The 20394-nt window shown below is 39.6% G+C and overlaps 1 protein-coding gene across 2 annotated transcripts; it reads right to left on the minus strand.

The window, feature by feature from the left end:
• Positions 1-290: 290 nt before the first annotated feature.
• KLKB1 (kallikrein B1) lies at positions 291-19604 on the minus strand. Of its 2 annotated transcripts, XM_081521724.1 has the most exons (14): positions 19547-19604; positions 17687-17849; positions 15963-16069; positions 15169-15328; positions 13562-13671; positions 8020-8179; positions 6879-6988; positions 6574-6736; positions 6367-6479; positions 6035-6200; positions 4131-4306; positions 3145-3240; positions 1248-1387; positions 291-745 (listed from the first exon to the last, which is right to left on the minus strand). In XM_081521724.1, the coding sequence occupies exons 1-14, from the start codon at positions 19602-19604 to the stop codon at positions 563-565; spliced, it is 1905 nt and encodes a 634-aa protein (XP_081377850.1). In that variant the 3' UTR covers positions 291-562. The 2 variants fall into 2 exon arrangements, with proteins under 2 accessions (XP_081377850.1, XP_081377852.1); XM_081521726.1 differs by lacking the exon at positions 1248-1387 and having other exon boundaries at positions 711-745.
• Positions 19605-20394: the final 790 nt, after the last annotated feature.

The following is a 20394-nucleotide window of genomic DNA, read 5'->3' on the forward strand; positions in this document are numbered from 1 at the left end:
TTACAGGTTCAGATAACCCATGTCTTCCTTGCAAAAGTGCATATTTCACAGGTTTCTTCCATTGCACTTGGCAGAACAAAATCCAAGCTCACTGGCTCTTCACCCCAAATGAGGCAGGCAGTAGTTGGTATGAATGACTGTGCAGGTGAGGCCGAGAGAAGAATTTATTATCCCTGAGATAGACTGAGTTCCAGAGGCAGTGGTAAGGTTAGAATGATCCCAGGCCATGTGTTACAACCTGGAGTCACTTGTCTTCCGTTCTGTTTCACTATCAGAATAAAACACGTTAATCACACTCTTTTGCCATTTTTATTTCATAACAAACAATTGTAGAGATACTCGGTTGTTTTTCTCTCCCATTACGGTATTATTACCAAATGCTGAAAGCATTATGCATTGTCCCTTTTATGACAAGGACAAGAAGTAGACACCACTCCTCCTGTCCTCTGTGGGGTTTTTGCAGATGAGAAACCCCAAAGTTCAGCATATGAATTGAATGCAGGTTGTTAATGGAATACTCCAAGGGGGCTCTTCCCCATGTCTATGAAGCTTCTCAAGCTGGCTACTTCCTCAAAGACTGACCATGGCTGTCCTGAGTTTTCTCTAAAATCCAGTCCACGTACTCAGCAACTTTGGTGTAGACTCCTGGTTGTCCCCTGCGGGCACAGCCTTCACCCCAACTAGTGATGCCCACCAAATGCCATGTTTCTTCATATTGACAAACCAAGGGACCGCCTGAATCGCCCTGTGTCACAGTGGGTAGAAAAAACAAAATGAGAGAAGGTTATGATGGATGTGCCTTTAAAATTTTGTAGTCATACCACACACACCACACAAACAATTTCTCGTAGCTCTTCAGATATTTCATGTGTCTCATGAGCTGTTGGACATGGCAAAAGTGACCTAATTCAACAGTATATAGTTGGCGTTTTCTGTTCTTTCCAACACAGAAAATTTGACATCATCACATCCCAAGGTGAGATAAACTTCATGTGCTTGTATTTTAGCACAATGATTGTCTGCACAATTGTCTTCCCTTAAAGATGGCATACGCCTGCTGTGAGACAGATAATATATAAAAATTACAGTTGTATATTCAATTTTTTAGAAGATTTTCTATGAAATTATCAGATTATTTGGTTCCAAGTCATTTAGAAAGCTATAGAGAACTACTCTTGGAAAAACATATTTTGAAATGATTTTTCTCAAGTGGCCTATTGTGTGTTTTTCATACTCTAATGCATTACCTTGCAAGCATCTTTTCCTCCTTCTTTATAGCCAGCACAGATCATCTGTTTGGTTATTTTATAATCTCTGTAACTTTTCTGGCATTCTTCATTTGGTATCAAAGGAATATTTGCCTTTTGTAGGGTATTTTGGATTTTACCTGTGAGGTAAGACCAGAAGGAGGCAATAAAATAAATATAGAAGTAAGACTACAGTCTTAAATGAGAATGATGAAGTTTCCATGAAGGTCATTTCTTCATATAAAAATTTGTGTATGTCTGTATCTGTAATAGGAGCTTCCTAGGTGGTGCTAGTGGTGAAGAACCTGACTGCCAATGTAGCAGACATAAGAGATGCAAGTTTGATCCCTGGGTCGGGAAGATCCCCTGGAGGAGGACATGGCAACCCACTCCAGTATTCTTGTCTGGAGAATCCCATGGGCAGAGGAGCCTGGTGGGCTACGGTCCATAGTGTCGCAAAGAGTCAGACTCTCCTGAAGTGACTTAGCACGCATGCATCTGTAATAAATGATGAATGCTAACCAAATTTATAATAGTGATCATTTCACAACATATATAAGTCAAAACATTATTCTGTACAGCATAGACTTATGCAGTCATGTATGTCAATTATATCTCAATAAAACTGGAAAAAGTATACATATTTGTGCTCAGTCGCTCAGTCGAGTCCTAATCTTTGCAACTCGATGGACCATAGACCGCCAGGCTCCTTTGTACATGGGATTCTCCAGGCAAGAATTCTGGAGTGGGTTGCCATGTCCTCCTCCAGGGGATCTTGCTGACCCAGGGATCCAACTCTAGTCTCTTATGTCTCCTGTCTTGGCAGGCAGGTTCTTTGCCCCTAATGCCACCTGGGAAGCCCCTCAACATATATAGTAGGTCCTTATTGGTTATCTACATATACACACTACTATACATAAAATGGATAACCAATAAGGACCTGCTGTATAGTATGGGCAATGCTACTCAATACTCTGCAGTGACCTGTGTGGGCAAAGAATCTAAGAAAGAGTGGATATATGTATAACTGATTCACTTTGCTATACAACAGCAACTCACACAACATTGTAAATCAACTAAACTGCAATTTTAAAAAGTTTTTAAAAAATCTATAGTTCTCAATTTGGCAGGAATGAACTATACAATTTATAATAAAGTTGATTGATATTAATTATTAAGAAATAAAGCCTTCCCTGGTGGCTCAGATGGTAAAAAGTCCATCTATAGTACAGGAGACCCAGGTTTGATCCCTGGGTCAGGAAGATCCCCTGGAGGAGAACATGGCAATCAACTCTAGTATTCTTGCCTGGAGAATCCCATGGACAGAGAGCAGCCTGGCGGGCTACAGTCCAAGGGGTCTCAAAGAGTCTGACATGACCGAGCTATTAACGCTTTCATTTTCAAAGTATTCTGATAAGTTGCAGTTTCATTGGTTTTCTTTGTAATCCTATGTGTTTTATTTATGGGTGTAAAAGCATCATTAGAGAAGAGGTTCACAGGCTTTACCAGGTTGCAGGAAGGATGTGTTTTAAAAAAAGATTTAAAAGTCTTCCCGAAAGAGAGATGATATGTCTGCCTATACTCCTGGTTATTAATCCAAGGGATAACAGTGGCCTTGGGAGATGGGAACTCTATTAATTCTGAGGACAAGATGGGCTTGGGGAAGTTGTTAGTCCTGTATGGGACCAATTCTTTAGGAGAAGTCAAACAAAGATGCTTAAGAGATTACCCTATGAACTTTTCCAGAACCAAGCAAAACTCTGTCTTCTCAAGAATTACTGAATGCATATCTGGGAATGAATAGTTAGGAAAAGAATCACGAATCTGGATATAACTTTAGAGGGCAATTAAACAGATCCACTCCATATGTTTTAATATATAAAATGTCATGTGGTACCTTTTTCCTCTGTGAAGCCCCATCCAGTTATCCAACAGTCAGTGTAAACTGGTTTTGTATCATCTTTGGAAGGTAGGCATATTGCTTTTTGCAAACCTGAAAGGTATTTTTTACATTAGAGTTTGGCTAGATTTAGTTATGGACATTGACTTTAAAAATACATACTCTCCCTGCCCCTATATTCTCCTTCTCTAGAGTAGCACCAAGTACAGTACACCTTTTACTTTCCACTCAGTTCCTAAGGTCAATGACCCAAGAAAATGTCTCACCATCACAGTCATTTTTGGTGTTACATTTTCTGGATTAAATTTTAAAACTCTGAACCCAAATTTATTGTCAAGAGCCTTTACAAGTTCTTGTGTATGATTCCCTTAATAGTAATAGCAGAGGGGTCTACACTGTTTTAGCCATGATTTTTAGGCACTTTAACTTATTAACTGATTTTAATAACAATCCCATGGGGGTAACTGGAATCTTCAGCAGACCCAGCAGGCATCCAGCAACCGTGGAGAATTTGTACCTCCAAACGCAGGTCCAACCTGCGTTGGACCTTTGTACCATCCAACCACAAAGCTACTGTCTCCCAGAACTGCCTTGTCCATCAGTCTCTTCCCTACTCAGGTTTCACCTGGAAATTAATATTTGAATTTGCCCTCATATACTCCTAATATGCCTATGCCCAAGGCAATGCTAACTCTGCTCCTCTTGTCAAAGGAAGTCACGCTCCCTTCTATGTGTGTTATTATTTCAATAGTATAATATGCAGCTGTATTCCTTCCTGAAAGAACTAAGCAACACATCTTGGCCCTTAAGTAGAAGACATTTTATGTCAAATTATTTTTCCTGGCAATACTCATCTTTCCTGCAACTTCATTAACCAGAAAATTAAGACAGTCTCCTTAGATTCTGACCCCTCCTTGAAATTGACGTGAAAATTTAAACCAACACAATTCAGCTATACACGTCTCCTTAAATAGGCTACGTACCAGTAAAATTCAAAGGAGCCTCAAGTTTTATTAAGGCAATGTCATGACTGCCTTCTGAGATTTTATAATTTGGGTGGACAATAATCTCTTTGATTTGTGAGAAAGATGTCTCTGTTGTTATCTCTGACAGATTTAAAATGCCGCCATAAATGCGCCAAATATTTGACAAGAGAAGCCTAGGAGGGAAAAATAAGAACTGATTTGAAACCAGAAAGACTGGCCTTTGATATTGCTCTTTTCTCCTTTCACTTTACCTTTCAAAAAAGAACTGGGAAGAAAATACTACATATAAACGTATGTTTACATACCTAATTTCTCCTCCTTGCAAGTTAGCACCAACAGCAGCAGTGCTGAACTCTAAAGATTTAGTTAAAAATATTGGAAAATGCATAATTATGTCGTGTTTTCTGTAAGTGAATATACAAGAATGTTGCTGTCTCTTTCTGAGAGAAACTATGTTCGGGAGATGTCTCGCAGTTTATCATGGAAAATCATGCTTCATTCACCAAGTTGAAAGCAATCACTTCCGTGAAATTCAGAACTGGCAAGAAAGAATGACTGTACACAAGTCTCTCTGTAACCAGATAGGATAGGGGGTCCCCAGACAAAGAGATCCAGGTGTGGTTTTCTTGATATAAAAGAAGTCATTTTTAGCCTAAGCTATTTTGTGATCTAAGCCGGGCCACAATGCTAGTCCTTGAATGTACTCAGTCGCTTCAATCGTGTTGGACTTTTTGCAACCCCATGATTATAGCCTGCCAGTCCATAGGGTTTTCCTGGCAAGAATACTGGAGTGGGTTGCCATGACCTCCTCCAGGGGATTCTCCCCATCCAGGGATCAAACCTACATCTCTTGCATTGCAGGCAGTTTCTTTATGGCTAAACCACAGGAAAGCCCGGTCCTTGAATAAGTCTCAGTAATTAATGACCTTAAAGGGAATAAAAGATTGCAAAGACAAAGCACTATTACAGGCAAGAGACGTAACAATAGCAAAGATTATGGATCAGCTGTAAAGACCCCAAGTCGTCTTTCAATGGCAAAGATTAGCCAGAAGCACTCAACCACCAGATCAGCTAGAACCTAAGGCATGATGATGTTGACCTTTTCTGACCCTCTTGACTTCAATCAACTAAGGCCTGGACTCAGGCCAAGGCCCTTCAAGAATATGCATGTACCCTTAGCTTAAAACTTCTCCAGTTCTGCTGTTTGGGGACACAACTGCTTTGGAAAATATCCCCAGTGTTCTCCTTACTCACTGCAATAATAAATCCTTCCTTCTCCCGATCTTTGGCTTGGTTGTGTCTTTTGACTTGACATCCAACCAAGAGGAAAACCCAGTTTTTACATAACACCTCTAATAGGGCAAATGAGAGGAACTTCAGCACTATTTAAATTATATCTATATTTTGGGAAGTGTGAAAATTTAAATTAACTCTTTAAATATGGATATATGCAAAACAAGCCTAAAATTACTATCTAGAGCAAAGTTATAGGATAAATAAGTTCTGGGGATATAACGTATAGCATTGTGACTACAGTTAACAACCGCGTGCATGCGTGCTCAGTCATGTCCAACTCTGTGACCCCATGGACTGTAGCCCGGGCTCCTCTGTCCATGGAATTTTCCAGCCACACTTACTGGAACAGGTTGCCATTTCCTCCTCCAGAGAGTCTTAACTCAGGGATCGAAGCTTCCCTGGAGGCAGGCGGATTCTTTATCCCTGGGTCACCTGGGAAAGTTGCTGAGAGAGAAAATCTTCGAAGTTTTTACCACCAAAAGCTATTGTACCTTTGTGGAGGGATAGATATTAATAAACTGACATGATGATAGAGAAATTGATTATAGAGTCTTCAAAACAAAGAGGCGAGATACAACTCCAGATCAGATGCAGCCAAACCTTACCCATCGAAGCAATGGGCAGCAGTTAAGACCCACTGGCGTCCAATGATTGACCCTCCACACAGGTGGCTCTGAGCTCTCAGCTTCACTTGCAGGCTGACCTGCCAGGGCCACTCTCCCCAAGAAGCATCTGTTCCTCCAACAATGCGTGTCCTTTTTGTTGTACAGACTAAAAAGAGAGCATTGAAGTTAGTGTTTGGGATCAGGGGGTGAATCACAGTCCCCTTCAATTAAGGAAAACAAGACACGTAATTCTATTATAGAAGATTAAAAATGTTATCAAAACAACTCAGACATCCCTCTACAGTTTTATGAAAAAAGTGAAATTTACTCACCACGGCTGTCCCCACGTCTACACAACCTCAAAGAATAACCAGAGCTTGCACGCGTCCCATAAGTGATGTTAGTTGGGGAGCCGTCCAGAGACCAGCGTAAGGAGCACTCACACCTAGACAAGATGATCAGCATGAGATTAAGCCTCAGAGGATGAAAGCCCAGGAAATTATCTGCCAACTGTCTTTGAAAAATAAGCATTCACTAACTTCTCTCCTCTACAGTCTTCTGGGAATAAAGAATAAGTAAAAAACTGACAGCGAATCATCTTTGTACAGGTCTCTTGGCAATCATCCACTCCTTTAACGAAGGTCACATGCAGCTCTTCTCCTTCAAAAGCAACTTGTGGGTAAATTTTGGAGTGGCAAGGCTCTGTGCCTATGACAAACGTAAAAAAGATAGAGAAATGCAAATGATAAGCCACCCATACACAAATTTCTGGAACATTGAGGCTTGTTAGAAGATCGTAGAAGGTATCAAATTTTGTGTAATATTTTTTTTCACATCGCATTACCAGGCAGAGTTTGTCTGCAGGTTAGAAGGCTGTATCCAGAGATGGCATTTTCCTGAGGAGTAGGGGAACTTGGGGTCCCACTTTGGGAAGTCTTAAGGAAACAAACATTTCTATTGTCAAAAACAAGCAAGAGAAAGGAAGAAAACTCCATTAAAGGCAAATACAAGAACACCTCATATAAAAAAACACCCCCCTGCAAGTTTTATTCTTCTGAGAAATTCTCACCAAAGAACATCAGACTACAGGATTCTAATCAATTACAGAGATTAAATGTAAATCAAGCCACATCTCCCTCTGAAGAAAACTTAAGGCACAGATAGCTCCAAAAGAGGAGAAAGGTAAAGTTCTACCTTCTAATTAAAAAAAAAAAAAAAAAGAGGAAAGAACAGATTCTGGGGATTTATGGCACTGATGCTATTATAACTTGATACCCTTCTCTTAGCTCCATCTTGTGTGTAAAGAAAAGAACAGGTTATCTGAGGGTCAAGAGATGGAACCGGAACTGTGATCAGGATAAACAGGGCTCTCGTTTCTGAAACTCTGGGGTCAGAACAAAGGAGTTTAAAGGATATGCTCCCAGTGGGTGGTTTACTTCAAACTAATACAAAACATTAAGATTAGTAGGAAAAGTATCCTGTGGGTACTGTTTCATTGATTGGATGGTCTGTTTAAGTAAGAGAAGATGGGTAGGAAAGTCTGCTAATCTCTTAACTAATCTGCACCTGGCAGAAGAGCACCTATTTAAACTGAGTTCAAGTGATTTTTGCTTTTTTTAATTAAAAAAAATTTATTTTATATTGGAGTATAGCCAATTAACAATGTTGGATAGCAAAGGGACTCAGCCATACATATACATTATCCTTCTTCCCCCAACTCCCCTCCCATCCAGGCTGCCATATAGCATTGAGCAGAGTTCCCTGTGCCATACAGTAGGTCCTTGTTGGTTATCCATTTTAAACACAGCAACGTGTACGTGTCCACCCCAAACTCCCAAACTATCCCTCTCCCCCACCACCTTCCCCTCTGGTAACCATAAGTTCATTCTGTGAGTTCAAGTGTTTTGAGGGAAATGAACAAAACTTAGGAAAAAAAGTATAAAACTATGTCAAGACAGTAGCAAATGTGACACACGCCTACTGACCTCTGTGAGTCTATCTTCCATGCATTTGTATAGAATGTGAAGAAAAGACAGCTGGGGTGATAGGTACAGATGGTTCGACACACAAAAGCATCTGGTGCGATAATTTTGGCAACGTCCACATCTGAAAACGCACGATGTTGGAAAATGTCCATGCGGCAGCCTGTGAACCCACAGGGGAAGATGTACATGATGTACATGTCACGATGCTACATGTGCTTGTACTTCGTCATCATAACTAAGGAAACTATGACTGTTTGTTGTTCATAGAACAACACATCCTCAGTGAAAAAAAATGTATGTTGAAACATCCCCAAGTTTGTTGTTTGCCATTTGGGAGAAGGAAAAATTGGTCTCAATCTGATAAAAGACAGATTCCTATTTCAGAGAAATAAAATGTCTTAACCTGTGCTCTACCCTACTCAGTACAAAATACCTAAGCTACTCAGCTTTGTTTATATTTTCTTTATATTACCCTGACCCTGAAATTCAGGCCTTAGGCACATGAGCTTTTGTGTTATGTTTTCCTGAATATTCTGAAAAATATTTTAATAAAGACATCAACAAAAACCTGAATGTCGTGTACCCAATGAAATTAGAACAAGAGGAAATCCACTTTCATTTTCCATGACATAATTATATCTCAATTATACTTTTACTTATGTTTTATTATCTACCCAATTTACTCAGTTTGATAATATATAAAGTATTTCAATTCCTGGGTCAGGAAGATCCACTGGAAAAGGGATAGGCTACCCACTCCAATATTCTTGGGCTTCTCTTGTGGCTCAGCTGGTAAAGAATCTGCCTGCAATGCAGGAGACACAGCAGGAGCCACAGGTTTGATCCCTGATCAGGAAGATACCCTGGAGGAGGAAATGGCAACCCAGTCCAGTAGTCTTGCCTGGGAAATCACATGGACAGAGAAGCCTGACAGGCTACAGTCTGTGGGGTCATGGAGTTGGACATTTGGAAGGAAAGTTATGACAAATCTAGACAGCCTATTAAAAAGCAAAGACATCAGTTTGCCAGCAAAGGTCTGTATGATCAAAGCTATGGTTTTTCCATTAGTCATGTACAGATGTGAGAGGTGGGCCATAAAGAAGGCTGAGAGCTGAAAAACTGATGCTTTCGAACTGTGGTGCTGGAGTAGACTCTTGAGAGTCCCTTGGACTGCAAGGAGATCAAAGCAGTCAATTCTAAAGGAAATCAACCCTGAATATTCATTGGAAGGACTGATGCTGAAACTGAAACTTCAATACTTTATCCACTTGATATGAAGAGCTGACTCATTGGAAAAGCCCCTGATGCTGGGAAAGTTTGAAGGCAAAAGGAGAAGAGGGTGGCAGAGGATGAGATGGTTGTATAGCATCATCGACTCAATGGACATGAGTTTGAGCAAACTCCAGAAAATAGTGAAAGACAAGGAAGGCTGGCGTGCTGCAGTCCATGCGATTGCAAAGAATTGGACATGATTTATCCACTGAACAACAAAAACAAATTCTATTAAAATTATGTAAGCTTAAAGAATAATGGTAGCAATTATGAAAAAGACAAAAAGAATCCAAATTTAAATGAACATAGTTAATCAAGAGCATGTGCCTGCCACACATAATATCTTCAGATGGGAAGTTTAGGAAATTAGACCTCGACTAATTAAATCTTTTTTTAAAAAATCAGACTTTAAGCTGGAAGAGAATTTATGGGATTCCATGTCTACCTACAACTGCATCCTCTCAAATAGTTCAGCCTTTATTTCAGACATTTATGACAAGGAGCTGACTACCTCATGACGAGGTTCACGTCTGGACCACTCTAGGAGTCAGATTTTTTTTCTTATTTTCATCACAGTAGTATCTATTTTATGAAACCACACAGATTAGTCCAATCCTTTTCTCAATGACCGTTCTTCAAAAACAAAAATTTAAAACAGTCATCCTGACTTTTTCAGGTTAAATGTCTAATCTGTTTCTTTAATGGGATCTTATTTTCCTGTATTTCTAGATATCTCAGCATCTTGGTTATTCTCTTTTGACATGTCTGTTGCTCCAAACAAAATATGGAACACATTGCTGACTACAAAGTGCAGTCACAGTCTGACCCGTCCAGATGACAAAAGAACAGGGGCTACTACGTTCCAAAGACCATGTTGTTTTCTAAAGCTAGTTTCGTTTTCACTTGTTTTGTTTGTCAAAAGCACTACAAGATGTCAGTAGGAATGACAGAGTAAAGACCTTCCAAAACCCTTTCCTTCATAAAAAAAAAAAAAAAAGAGATCCCTGGCCAGACTGTCAAAATTAACATCATTTCAGAACTCTAGAAATGAACCAAAGGCTTACAACAGCCCAGGGAGTGTTTATCCAAGAACAACAGCCAAATCTCAGCAAGAACCCTGAGTTCTGTGAGGTTTTAACTTGCCCCCTCATCCCCTCTCCACAGCTCCATGGAAGCCTTGAAAATAGCCACAATCATGGGGAAAACCAGCAGCCTAATGGCCTCAGGAGGGGGCAGAACAGAGCTGGAGCTACTCTCAAGTCCTGTCCCCAGATAACTGTCATTATTTGACTGGAGGTTCTCAGGAAAACCCTACTCCCAAGGACTGAGTTTCTTTGACCTGATTCAGAACTTCCTCAGTGTTAACAGCCTTTTCCTTGAAAGTGTTTGTCAAAAAAAACAAAAAAAGATTGTGACTGTTATACAACATTGTAGCTGCCTAAGTCAGGAGTAATAACAGGGGCATACCACAAGCCAATGAAAATCTTAGAAGGAAAACCAAGGAGAGTTTGAAAATCTCTGAGACATTCCTGGGAATCTGCAAAGCCATATGATTGTATGGAGCTGACTGTGTGCATCACAGAGGCTCTGCACATGTCCACAAGAGATCTGGGAAAACCCCGAGCCTTCACCGAGGACTGACTTTGACCTCTGTGAGCTCTGTGTCAGCAGAAAGTGGAGGCCAGGGCAAAGTTGTATAGGGCAGGGCAGGGCAGTGAAATGCATACCCTAAGTCTCACAAAAAGCCCCTTGTCCAAGGCTGGCAAACTCACCACTTCTAGGCACCCAAGGAAACTTCTGTCCTGTCATTAGAAAACTATGGAGGAGGCTGGGCACAGACATCCATGGTCATGGCACAACAGAGACTAAACTCTGTACACCATTAGCTCAGGAAAGTCCCCAAACAAACAGCAACACAAAATAGTAACAACAACAACAACAATAAACTCTGAGGAAGGAGGGAATTTGATGTCCTGAGTTTGTCACGTGCTTGTATTTAAAAAGTCTATTATTTTTTTTTTTTTTACAAAAAAACTCATGAGACATGTCAGGATACAGGGAAATATGGCCCATACACAGAAGTAAAGGTCAATATAAACCATCACTGAGGAAGCACGAGCATCAGATTTACTATACCAAGACTTTACATCAGCTATTTTAAATATGTTAAAAGATCTAAAGGAAACCATGTCCAAAGAACTGGAGACGGAACTTCCCTGCTGGTCCAATGGTTAAGACTTCGCCTTCCAGTGCAGGGGATATGGGTTTGATCCCTGGTAGGGTAGCTAGAATCCCACATGCCTCATGGCCAAAAAAAAAAGCCCCCAAACATAAAACAGAAGCAATATTGTAACAAATTCAACAAAGACTCTAAAAATGGTCCACACACACACCAAAAAAAAAAAAATCTTAAAGGACTGAAGAGAAGTATGAAAACAATGTCTCACCAGAGAATATCAATAGACAGAAATTAAATTACAGAAAAGAACCAAATCTGAATATTAAAAAATTAAAAAATACTTAATTTGAAGCAATAAATCTGGAGCACACCATGGAAGAGGTGTGTTGGGGGAGGCTGGAACCAATGGGAAAAGAGAGGCATTGCTGCCAACTTCCCAGTCTTCTAAGGCAGGATCCTAGCACAGCTCCCCATTCAGGGGTTGGCACAGAGTCAGCACTTGATACTGTATAGAAGTGGCTATTGATAATTTGCTTTCAATAATGTGTTATCATTGCCATGCTGATATGCTAAATAAGACAGAATATCTTAGCAGATTTTCTGGCTCTTTCAATTAAAATTATCCCTATGTCTGAAACTACAGGGTTTCATTGATTTATTATGCTAGAGTCCTTTCACTAGATAATAGACACCACCAAGAAATGACCACATAGTTTTCTCTACAGTGTCACTGAACTAGTTTCCTATGGCTGCTTAAAAAATGATCCCAAACTTCGTGGCTTAAAACAACACAAATTTATTATCTCACGGTTCTGCAGATCAGAAGTCGAGAAGTCTGAAATGGATCTCTGTCCTTGTTGTTTAGTTCTTTCACGATGGGAATAACGTGTAGTGCTTAGTCATCAGTCGTGTCTAACTCTGTGTAACCCCATGGACTGTAGCTCACCTGGCTCCTCTGTCCATGGGATTTTTCCAGGCAAGGATACTGGAGCGGGTTGCCATTTCCTTCTCTAGAAATGGTCTTACTGGGCTTTAAATCAAGATGCCAGCAGGGCGTTGTTCCTTTGGGAATCTCTGTAGGACTTTTTTCCTTACCTTTTTCAGATTCTAGAGGTCACCTGCATTCCTTGACTTAAGGACCCTTCCTCCATTTTCAAAGCCAGAAGTGTAACCTCTTCTAATCTCTGTCTGACTTGCTGATCCTTCTGCTTTCTCTTTCTTTTATCAGGACCCTTGTGACTACATTGGGTCTATCCACATAATCCAGAATAATCTCAAAGTTTTTTAACATAATCACATATTTAATCAAGCCTTTTTTGCCCTGTGAGGTAACATATTTACAGATTTCAGAGATTAGGATGTGGATGTTTTGGGGAGGCTCTTTTTCTGCCTACTACAATCACACAGTGAAATGTGTATGTGTGTGTGTGTGTGTGTGTGTGTGTGTGTATGTGTGTGTGCACTCAGTCAAGTTTGACTCTTTGCGACCCCACAGACTATAGCCTGCCAGGCTCCTCCGTCCATGGGATTCTTCAGGCAAGAATACTGGAGTGAGTTGCCATTTCCTTTTCCAGGGGATCTTCCCAACCCAGGGATTGAGCCTGTGTCTCCTGCATCTCCTGCATTGCAGGCAGATTCTTACCACCTGAACTACAAGGGAAACCCTTAATTCTCTATGGTGCAAATCAAATGAAGGACTGCATAAATATCTGCCCTCAGTGACTTTCTGGTTGGTTACCTTCCTTATGGTACAGTGTTTCACTGATTGCTGTGAACATCACTAAAATGAGCATTATTCTACAAAGCCAAGGTTTTTGGCATAATGACTAGTATTCCCTTGTTTGTTGTTGCTTAGTCACTAAGTTGTCTCTGACCCTTTTGCAACCCCATGGACTGTAGTCCGCCAGGCTCCTCTGTCCATGGAATTCTCCAGGCAAAAATACTGGAGTGAGTTGCCATTTCCTTCTCCAGGGGATCTTCTCGACCCAGGGATCGAGCCCATGTCTCATGCATCTCCTGTACTGCAGGCAGATTCTTTACCACTGAGCCACTGTGGATGCCCACACAGTGAAGCAGGAGCCATACAATTACCAATTTTCGAGTTCCCACAGGCCTTCAGTGAGAATCCAGACTCCACGTCAGTCAGCACCTTTATACGCGTAGGTGTCCCCTGTGGGCTGTGTTTTAATAGGCAGTTGTTCCTGAATGTGAAAAACAGAGGTTACTTTGCTTCCTAAACTTCAAGGTACCTGCAGAAGTCCATTCCCTGTTGAAAATGATCCATGGTCAGTGGAAAATAAACAAAGCAATCAGAACAGTGACCTCAGTGATGAGTGAGTTAGGGATTGTGTTATTCATCAAATAGACATCTCCCCCTCTATCGAGGGAAGGTTAGGTGAGGGTGCAGTAGGAGCTGTTCTTCTACAGGACATTATTCTACTGAATCCTCACTCCGCAAGCACAGGGTATTTGCGGACCAAATGGAAATTTTTCTCTTCAGAAAAATGATGCCAAAATTGAATAAAATAAGAAGAAGACTTGTTCAGTTTCTAAGTCGTGTCCAGCTCTGTGACCCCATGAACTTCAGCACGCCAGGCTTCTTTGTCCATCGCTATCTCTCTGAGTTTGCTCAGACTCATGTCCATTTGAGTCAGTGATACCATCCAACCACCTATCCTCTGTTGCCCCCTTCTCCTCTTGCCCTCAATTTTTCCCAGCATCAGGGGCTTTTCCAGTGAGTCAGCTCTTCAAATCAGATGGCCAAAATATTGGAGCTTCAGCTTCAGCACTGGTCCTTCCAATGAATATTCAGGGTTGATTTCCTCTAGCGTCGAATGGTTTGACCTCCTTACAGTCCAAGTGACTCTCAAGAGTCTTCTCCAGCAGCGCAATTCAAAAGCGTCAATTCTTTGGTGCTCAGCCTTCTTTATGGTCCAACTCTCACATCCATACATGACTACAGCAAAAACCATAGGTTTGACTATATGGACCTTTGTCGTCAAAGTGATGTCTCTGCTTTTTAAAACACTGTCTAGCTATTTGACCTAGCTATTCTTCCAAGGATCAACTGTCTTTTAATTTTGTGGCTGCAGTCACTGTCTTCATTGATTTTGGAGCCCAAGAAAATGAAATCTGACACTGTTTCCACATTTTCCCCATCTATTTGCCATGAAGTGAAAGGACTGGATACCATGATCTGCTTTTTGAATGTTGATTTTTAACCCAGCTTTTTCACTGTTCTCTTTCACCTTCATCAAGAGGCTCTTTAGTTCCTTTTCACTTTCTGCCATTAAAGTGGTATCATCTGCGTATCTGAAGCTGTTGATATTTCTGCTGGCAATCTTGATTTCAGCTTGTGATTCATCCAGCCTGGCATTTTGCCTGATGTACTCTGCATATAAGTTAAATAAGCAGGGTGACAGTATACAGCCTTGATGTACTCCTTTCCCAATTTTGAATCAATCCATTGTTCCATGTCCAGTTCTAACTGTTGCTTCTTGACCTGCATGCAGGTTTCTCAGGAGGTAGGTAAGGTGGTCTGATATTCCCATCTCTTTAAGAATATCCTTATTCTCTTTAAGCCTGAGAAAACTGATTAGACCTAAAAACTCTCTCTGATTTTCAGTTGTGTTATAAAGAAAAAGAGGTTATGTTTCTGAAAACACCATCAGAAAGAACAGTCACTGAATTTTACTCACCGGTACTCTGCATTGAAGAAGGTTTTCGTGGCATATGTGAAAAACTGGCAGTGAATATTGTTGGTGCACCTTTCTTGGCATTCTTCAGCACTTTTCACCTTAGATACATTGAAATTGAGTCCTCTCATATCAATTCCTTTATAAATGCTTCGGTGGCAAGCTGTCCAAATAAATCGCATAGAGCAAATTCAATTAGTTTCCCTTCTGGAAGTAAATCATCAATTTGGGCTGGGTAGCTTTTTAAAAATTTTATAGTGGTCTACAGTTGATATAAAATGTTGTGTTGGTTTCAGGAACAGCAAATTGATTCAGTTATACATACATGTATATCCATTCTCTTTCAGATTCTTTTCCCATATAGGTTATTATAGAATATTGAGCAGAGTTCCCTGTGGTATACAGTAGGTCCTTGTTGGTTATCTGTTTAAATATAGCAGTGTGTACATGTCCATCCCAAATTCCCAATCTATCCCTCCTCCACCCTTCTCCATTAGTAACCATTAAATTTTTTCTCTGTGGGTCTGTTTCTGTTTGGGAATCAAAGGGAGACTACTGTTCGGTTGTGTATTTACTTTCTGTACATCTTACACCAAAGTGCCAACCTCATAAATAATAGAGGGTCCTCAAGTATGAGATGACTGATTAAGATAAGGGGGTGCGTCCAGAATACAACCCCATTTCTGTTATCTAAGTGCTCCATTCCAAAAGTGCATGGTGCTACAGATTTTGAGCAGAAGCTGTTCTAAGATAGACCCACTGTCCATTCAAACTGAGCTCAGAAATCCACACCTTACCACTAATTTGATGACCACATTGCTTTAAGGAATGTCCCGAAATTGCACCTGTCCGTGACACTCTTGGCAGGGTTCCTGTAACAGTGTCTTTCAAGAAGCAACCAAACCTGTGTTTTAAAAGTAGCTTAATAAGAAGTAGAATAATAAACACACATTGAGGAAATGTCTAGCATTTCTATGCACTCATAAATACAGCCAGAAATAAGGGAAATAATACAGCATGCCTGACATCTGCTGGGAAAAAACATTCTTAGAGGCAATTCCTTAATACCTAACAATCTTTGTAATATCTAACTTTAGCATTGTTTTCCTTTATATTCACATTTCAAAGTACAGAAGGTTAATCATATAAAAGAGGGAATGATTCTTCCTGTGTTCCCAAACTTTGTGGGAATTATGTTCCCACCTTGTGATTGTTGTTATAAATATTTTCATTTACTTAAGAAATTAAATCGGTCATGCGAGTTGCATCTATATCTGGTATTCATCCTGATTATGAACTCCTTACAGTCCACACCTACTAAAAAACTTCATTCTGTCTTCAATGTCAACTTTAATGTAATTTTCTTATTTAAAAGGATTCTAGAACCTAATTCAACTTTTTAACTGAACAGTTGCTACCTCTAACATGCAGTCTAGGTTTGCTATACAAGTTTCCCTGTAGAGGGCTTCCCTGGCAGCTCAGATGGTAAGGAATCTGCTTGTAATGCAGGAGACCTGGGTTCGGTCCCTAGGTTGGGAAGATCACCTGGAGAAGGGAATGGCTGCCCACTGCAGTATTCTTGTTTGGGATAATTCCATGGAAAGAGGAGTCTGGTAGGCTACAGTCCATGGGGTTGCCAAGAGTCGGACACGACCACATGACTAACATTTCCACTTTCATTTCCCTTGTAGAATCAGGGAATGACAGTCTAATTCCTAGTTTTTAATTCAAATAGAGTAAAGATAAAGGAAAAGAATTATGGATATGGAAATGGGAACAAGGAAGAAATATTCCTTCTGGATATTTGATCAAAATTAAAGACAATTATAATAAAACTATGGCTGTACTTGAGCAACTTTATGACTGAAGAAGACTTTTCATTACCAACTGCTTTTCAAATACTCATACTTTTCCAAATTACCAGTTAATAATATACATTCATGTGCACACAAGCATGCACACACACACACACACACGCATGCATGCACGTGCAGGCATACACATACCATGTATACTATAGGTGCCCAAACTGGCTCATTATAGGCATCATTCAGACCTAACTTCTCCCAAGGTTACAAGATCTGGATTTTAATTATTTTCTCAACAAAATACTTGCCTTCTATAGTTAAGAACTATGCTATCCACAAGTGTGATCATGCGTCAGACAGCAAATACCTTTCTTGTTCAGGTGAAATATTCACCTATTATTAGACCCTTTCTTGAGATAATCTCATAACTCAGTCATTTTCAAGTGTTTTCCTTGAGGTCTTGGATAGGAAAAGACTACCTTCTATGGCTCTAAGTGAATGAGGTCATTATTTAAAATGCAGATTTCCAGGCCCAAGAGACTTAGGTTTGATAGATCTGGGCTTGAGCCTAAGAATCTGCTTAGATAAGAACTACTCAGGGTGATTCCGATGAAGCTGGCCATTTAGAAACATAACCTTCCTATATGGTGCACACAACTGATTCCATTTTGAAAAATGACTGGCTTCTCCAATAAAGAAATATCAACTTTTACCTTTTGTCTGCGTCACTGGTTGAATTTTCAGGAAGAAAACTAAATAGCAAGCACCTAGGATGGAAGGTGCACATCATTTGACAGTATTGTGCATCTGGGGCGTACATGGCAGATACATCCCCACCTCTGAAGAAGGTGTTGCTATATAGTTGAGTCAAGCATCCTGTGACAGAATCATTGAAAAAAAGGCACATTGATTTGGAAGAAATAATAATTTTAAAAGAAATGTATCTGCATTCTAAACCTTCTTACTTTGTCCATGGAATACCCAAAGATCTTATGATGTGACTAAATGCAGAAGCCGGATGAAATATACCTGCTGTGCAGTATGTGGGATCTTAGTTCCCTGACCAGGGATCGAACCCATGTCCCCTGCAGTGGAAGCACAGAGTCCTAACCACTAGACGGCCAGGGAACTCCTGAAATAGTGACATATTAGGGTTTGATGTACGATGTTAAAATTATTTTATGGGCACTTATGCATAAAAATATTTGGTTGATTTTCATTTATCATGCTCAACCATAATAATTTGTACATAAATTATTTTCCCTCAAATGTGATCTTAGCTTGGTTTCTCCCTATCTTCTAACATGGGAACAACTTTTCTGGAAGATAATTTGATGATATATATTATAAAACCTTAAAAAATATGCACACCTTTATTATATCTGGTGTTTTAATTTCCAAAATTTTTTTCTACTGAAATAAACATGTATATAAGAATGTGCATACAAAAATACCATGAATATAGAAGAATATTAAGCTCTAAAAACATGATATATGTTTATTTGCTTGAAAGATCACTATAAATGGGAAACATAAGTTACAAAAAAGTATCTGATAACATCTTTGTTGAGTGTGTAAAGATACATGCAGAAAAATATCTGAAAAAGATATTTTTCACAAAGGCTGCCTCTGTATTATAAGACTACAGATGACAGGTATTTTCTCATTTTCTGCTAATTTGCACCTCTAATTTCCCTAGCATGATCATAATTTTTTTCAAAAATAATAAAATTGAACTGACCATGGTTCACAGCATCTCTGGCTTCTACTCCTCAGCATTCAATGTATTTGTACGTGGTAATGATTATGGCTCAGAAGAGCAATTTGGAATGAGGGGACAGATGGAGGGGAGTTTGGTTTAGGGGAAAAAAGCTTCTTCCTTAAGAACTTATTTTTTGCCAAATGTAACCCTTACCCTAGACACCTAGAAGTGTTTGTCTTAGCCATAAACATCATTGCGATGTGGTCTTCTTAAGTCAACAAAGACTCAGAAACCACCCATAATGGTGGCATTGTGAAAACTCCATTCTACAATGATTAATGAAACATAGTGTCTAAAATAATTCCTATTCTGTGAAATTTTAATGGATAGAAAGAGAAATAAGATCAAAACCTGATGGTGAAACTCAAACTATTCAAATGGATGGCTTCCTAAATTAAATATAAACTAGGTACTTTCTTTTCTGAAATGATTCCCCAGAAGTCTAAAAGAGTAAAAATATGTACTGAGTACATATTGTGGTACTTGGGTCGGACCCAGATGCTATAAAATACCTAGCACTCTTCTGAATATTCAGATAAAGTTGATTTTTTAATGTTGATAATAAAAATAGAGGGCTGACTGTTTTAAGATCTGCTTTGTAGAGAATCTTTTCCAAACAGAAGATTCTGTCGACACCTGCCAAGACATTCTCGTTTCTGGGCCCCTCCTTCTGGTGTGTCTAGGATGATATATCTGCCAAGTGGTAGTTGGTGCTGAACCTTAAAAGGATATGTGTCCTGAGGGTCGGATGTCTTGCTTAATTACTCTCCCCCTCACCCTTAACTTGGCGTTTTAGAGATCATCCACTCACCACAGGAAACTGTAGCAAACAAGCAAATGAAGTAAGCTGCTTGCCTGAGTGCAATCATCCTAAAAGAGAAAGCAACAGGTACATAACTCTACTGTTTATAGATCATATTTAACATGAATTTTAATTTAATGTAATATAGATTTTCTTGTAAATGTCTGTATAGCAAATCTAAGCACATAATTATCAGTACAGAAAGCAATGGTTTTCTGAACATTTTACGCCCAAGGACTTGACATGAGATACAAATTGAGACCTCTAGATTACTGTTGTGTTTATTGTCCATTTGGCACCTATGTTCTTAGCAATTATGTGAAGGGAATTGGTAGAGGGAAATTAAACATTTGTGAAACATCTTGATTTGAGCAAAAGGAAAATTATTGAAGACCATGGCAATGGTATCTGTCCAAAATCCCTAAGGAAAGATATTCAAAATATTTAAGCCCGTTTTAAATTTTTTAATCAATGTTCTCTTTGATTTTAAAATATCTTGCACTTATATATTTCCACATATAAGAGCATCAGTTCCTTCTACATTCTCTAAATACACAGGAAATTAAAATGTCAACTAATAGCTGCTTTATAAAGTAAAAACAATGCTTAATGAAAAAAAAAAACTATTTGGAAGCAATCAGAATAATAGAAATTCTCTACCTGAAAGCACAATTGCTTCCGTGGTTCTGGAGCTGAGTGTGTCTCTTGCCATTGAAAAATGGCCAGTCTTCAAGCTTTCCCGATAGGGCTCTGCACGCAGTATTTGCTTGGCTCCAATATTGACTTTGGTTTTCTGCCAAGAGTTTCAACTTTTTGTTCGGTCAACATATTCTATGAACATCCCATTTCTGTGTTCA

Source organism: Giraffa tippelskirchi, chromosome 8 (genome assembly GCF_054371585.1).
Source record: "Giraffa tippelskirchi isolate mGirTip1 chromosome 8, T2T-mGirTip1v1.2.pri, whole genome shotgun sequence".
Classification (NCBI taxonomy): Eukaryota; Metazoa; Chordata; class Mammalia; order Artiodactyla; family Giraffidae; genus Giraffa; species Giraffa tippelskirchi.

Bases quoted from the DNA above. Each gene is read 5' to 3' on its own strand.
- KLKB1 (XM_081521724.1), bottom strand. From the start codon at position 19,604: ATGATTGCACTCAGGCAAGCAGCTTACTTCATTTGCTTGTTTGCTACA. The intron at 6,989-8,019 runs GTCAGTAGGCGT...TTTTGACAATAG, and splicing joins TGGAAGATAGACTCACAGAG to AAATGTTTGTTTCCTTAAGA. The intron at 4,307-6,034 runs GTAAGGTTTGGC...TTTCCCTCCTAG, and splicing joins GCTGCCCATTGCTTCGATGG to GCTTCTCTTGTCAAATATTT.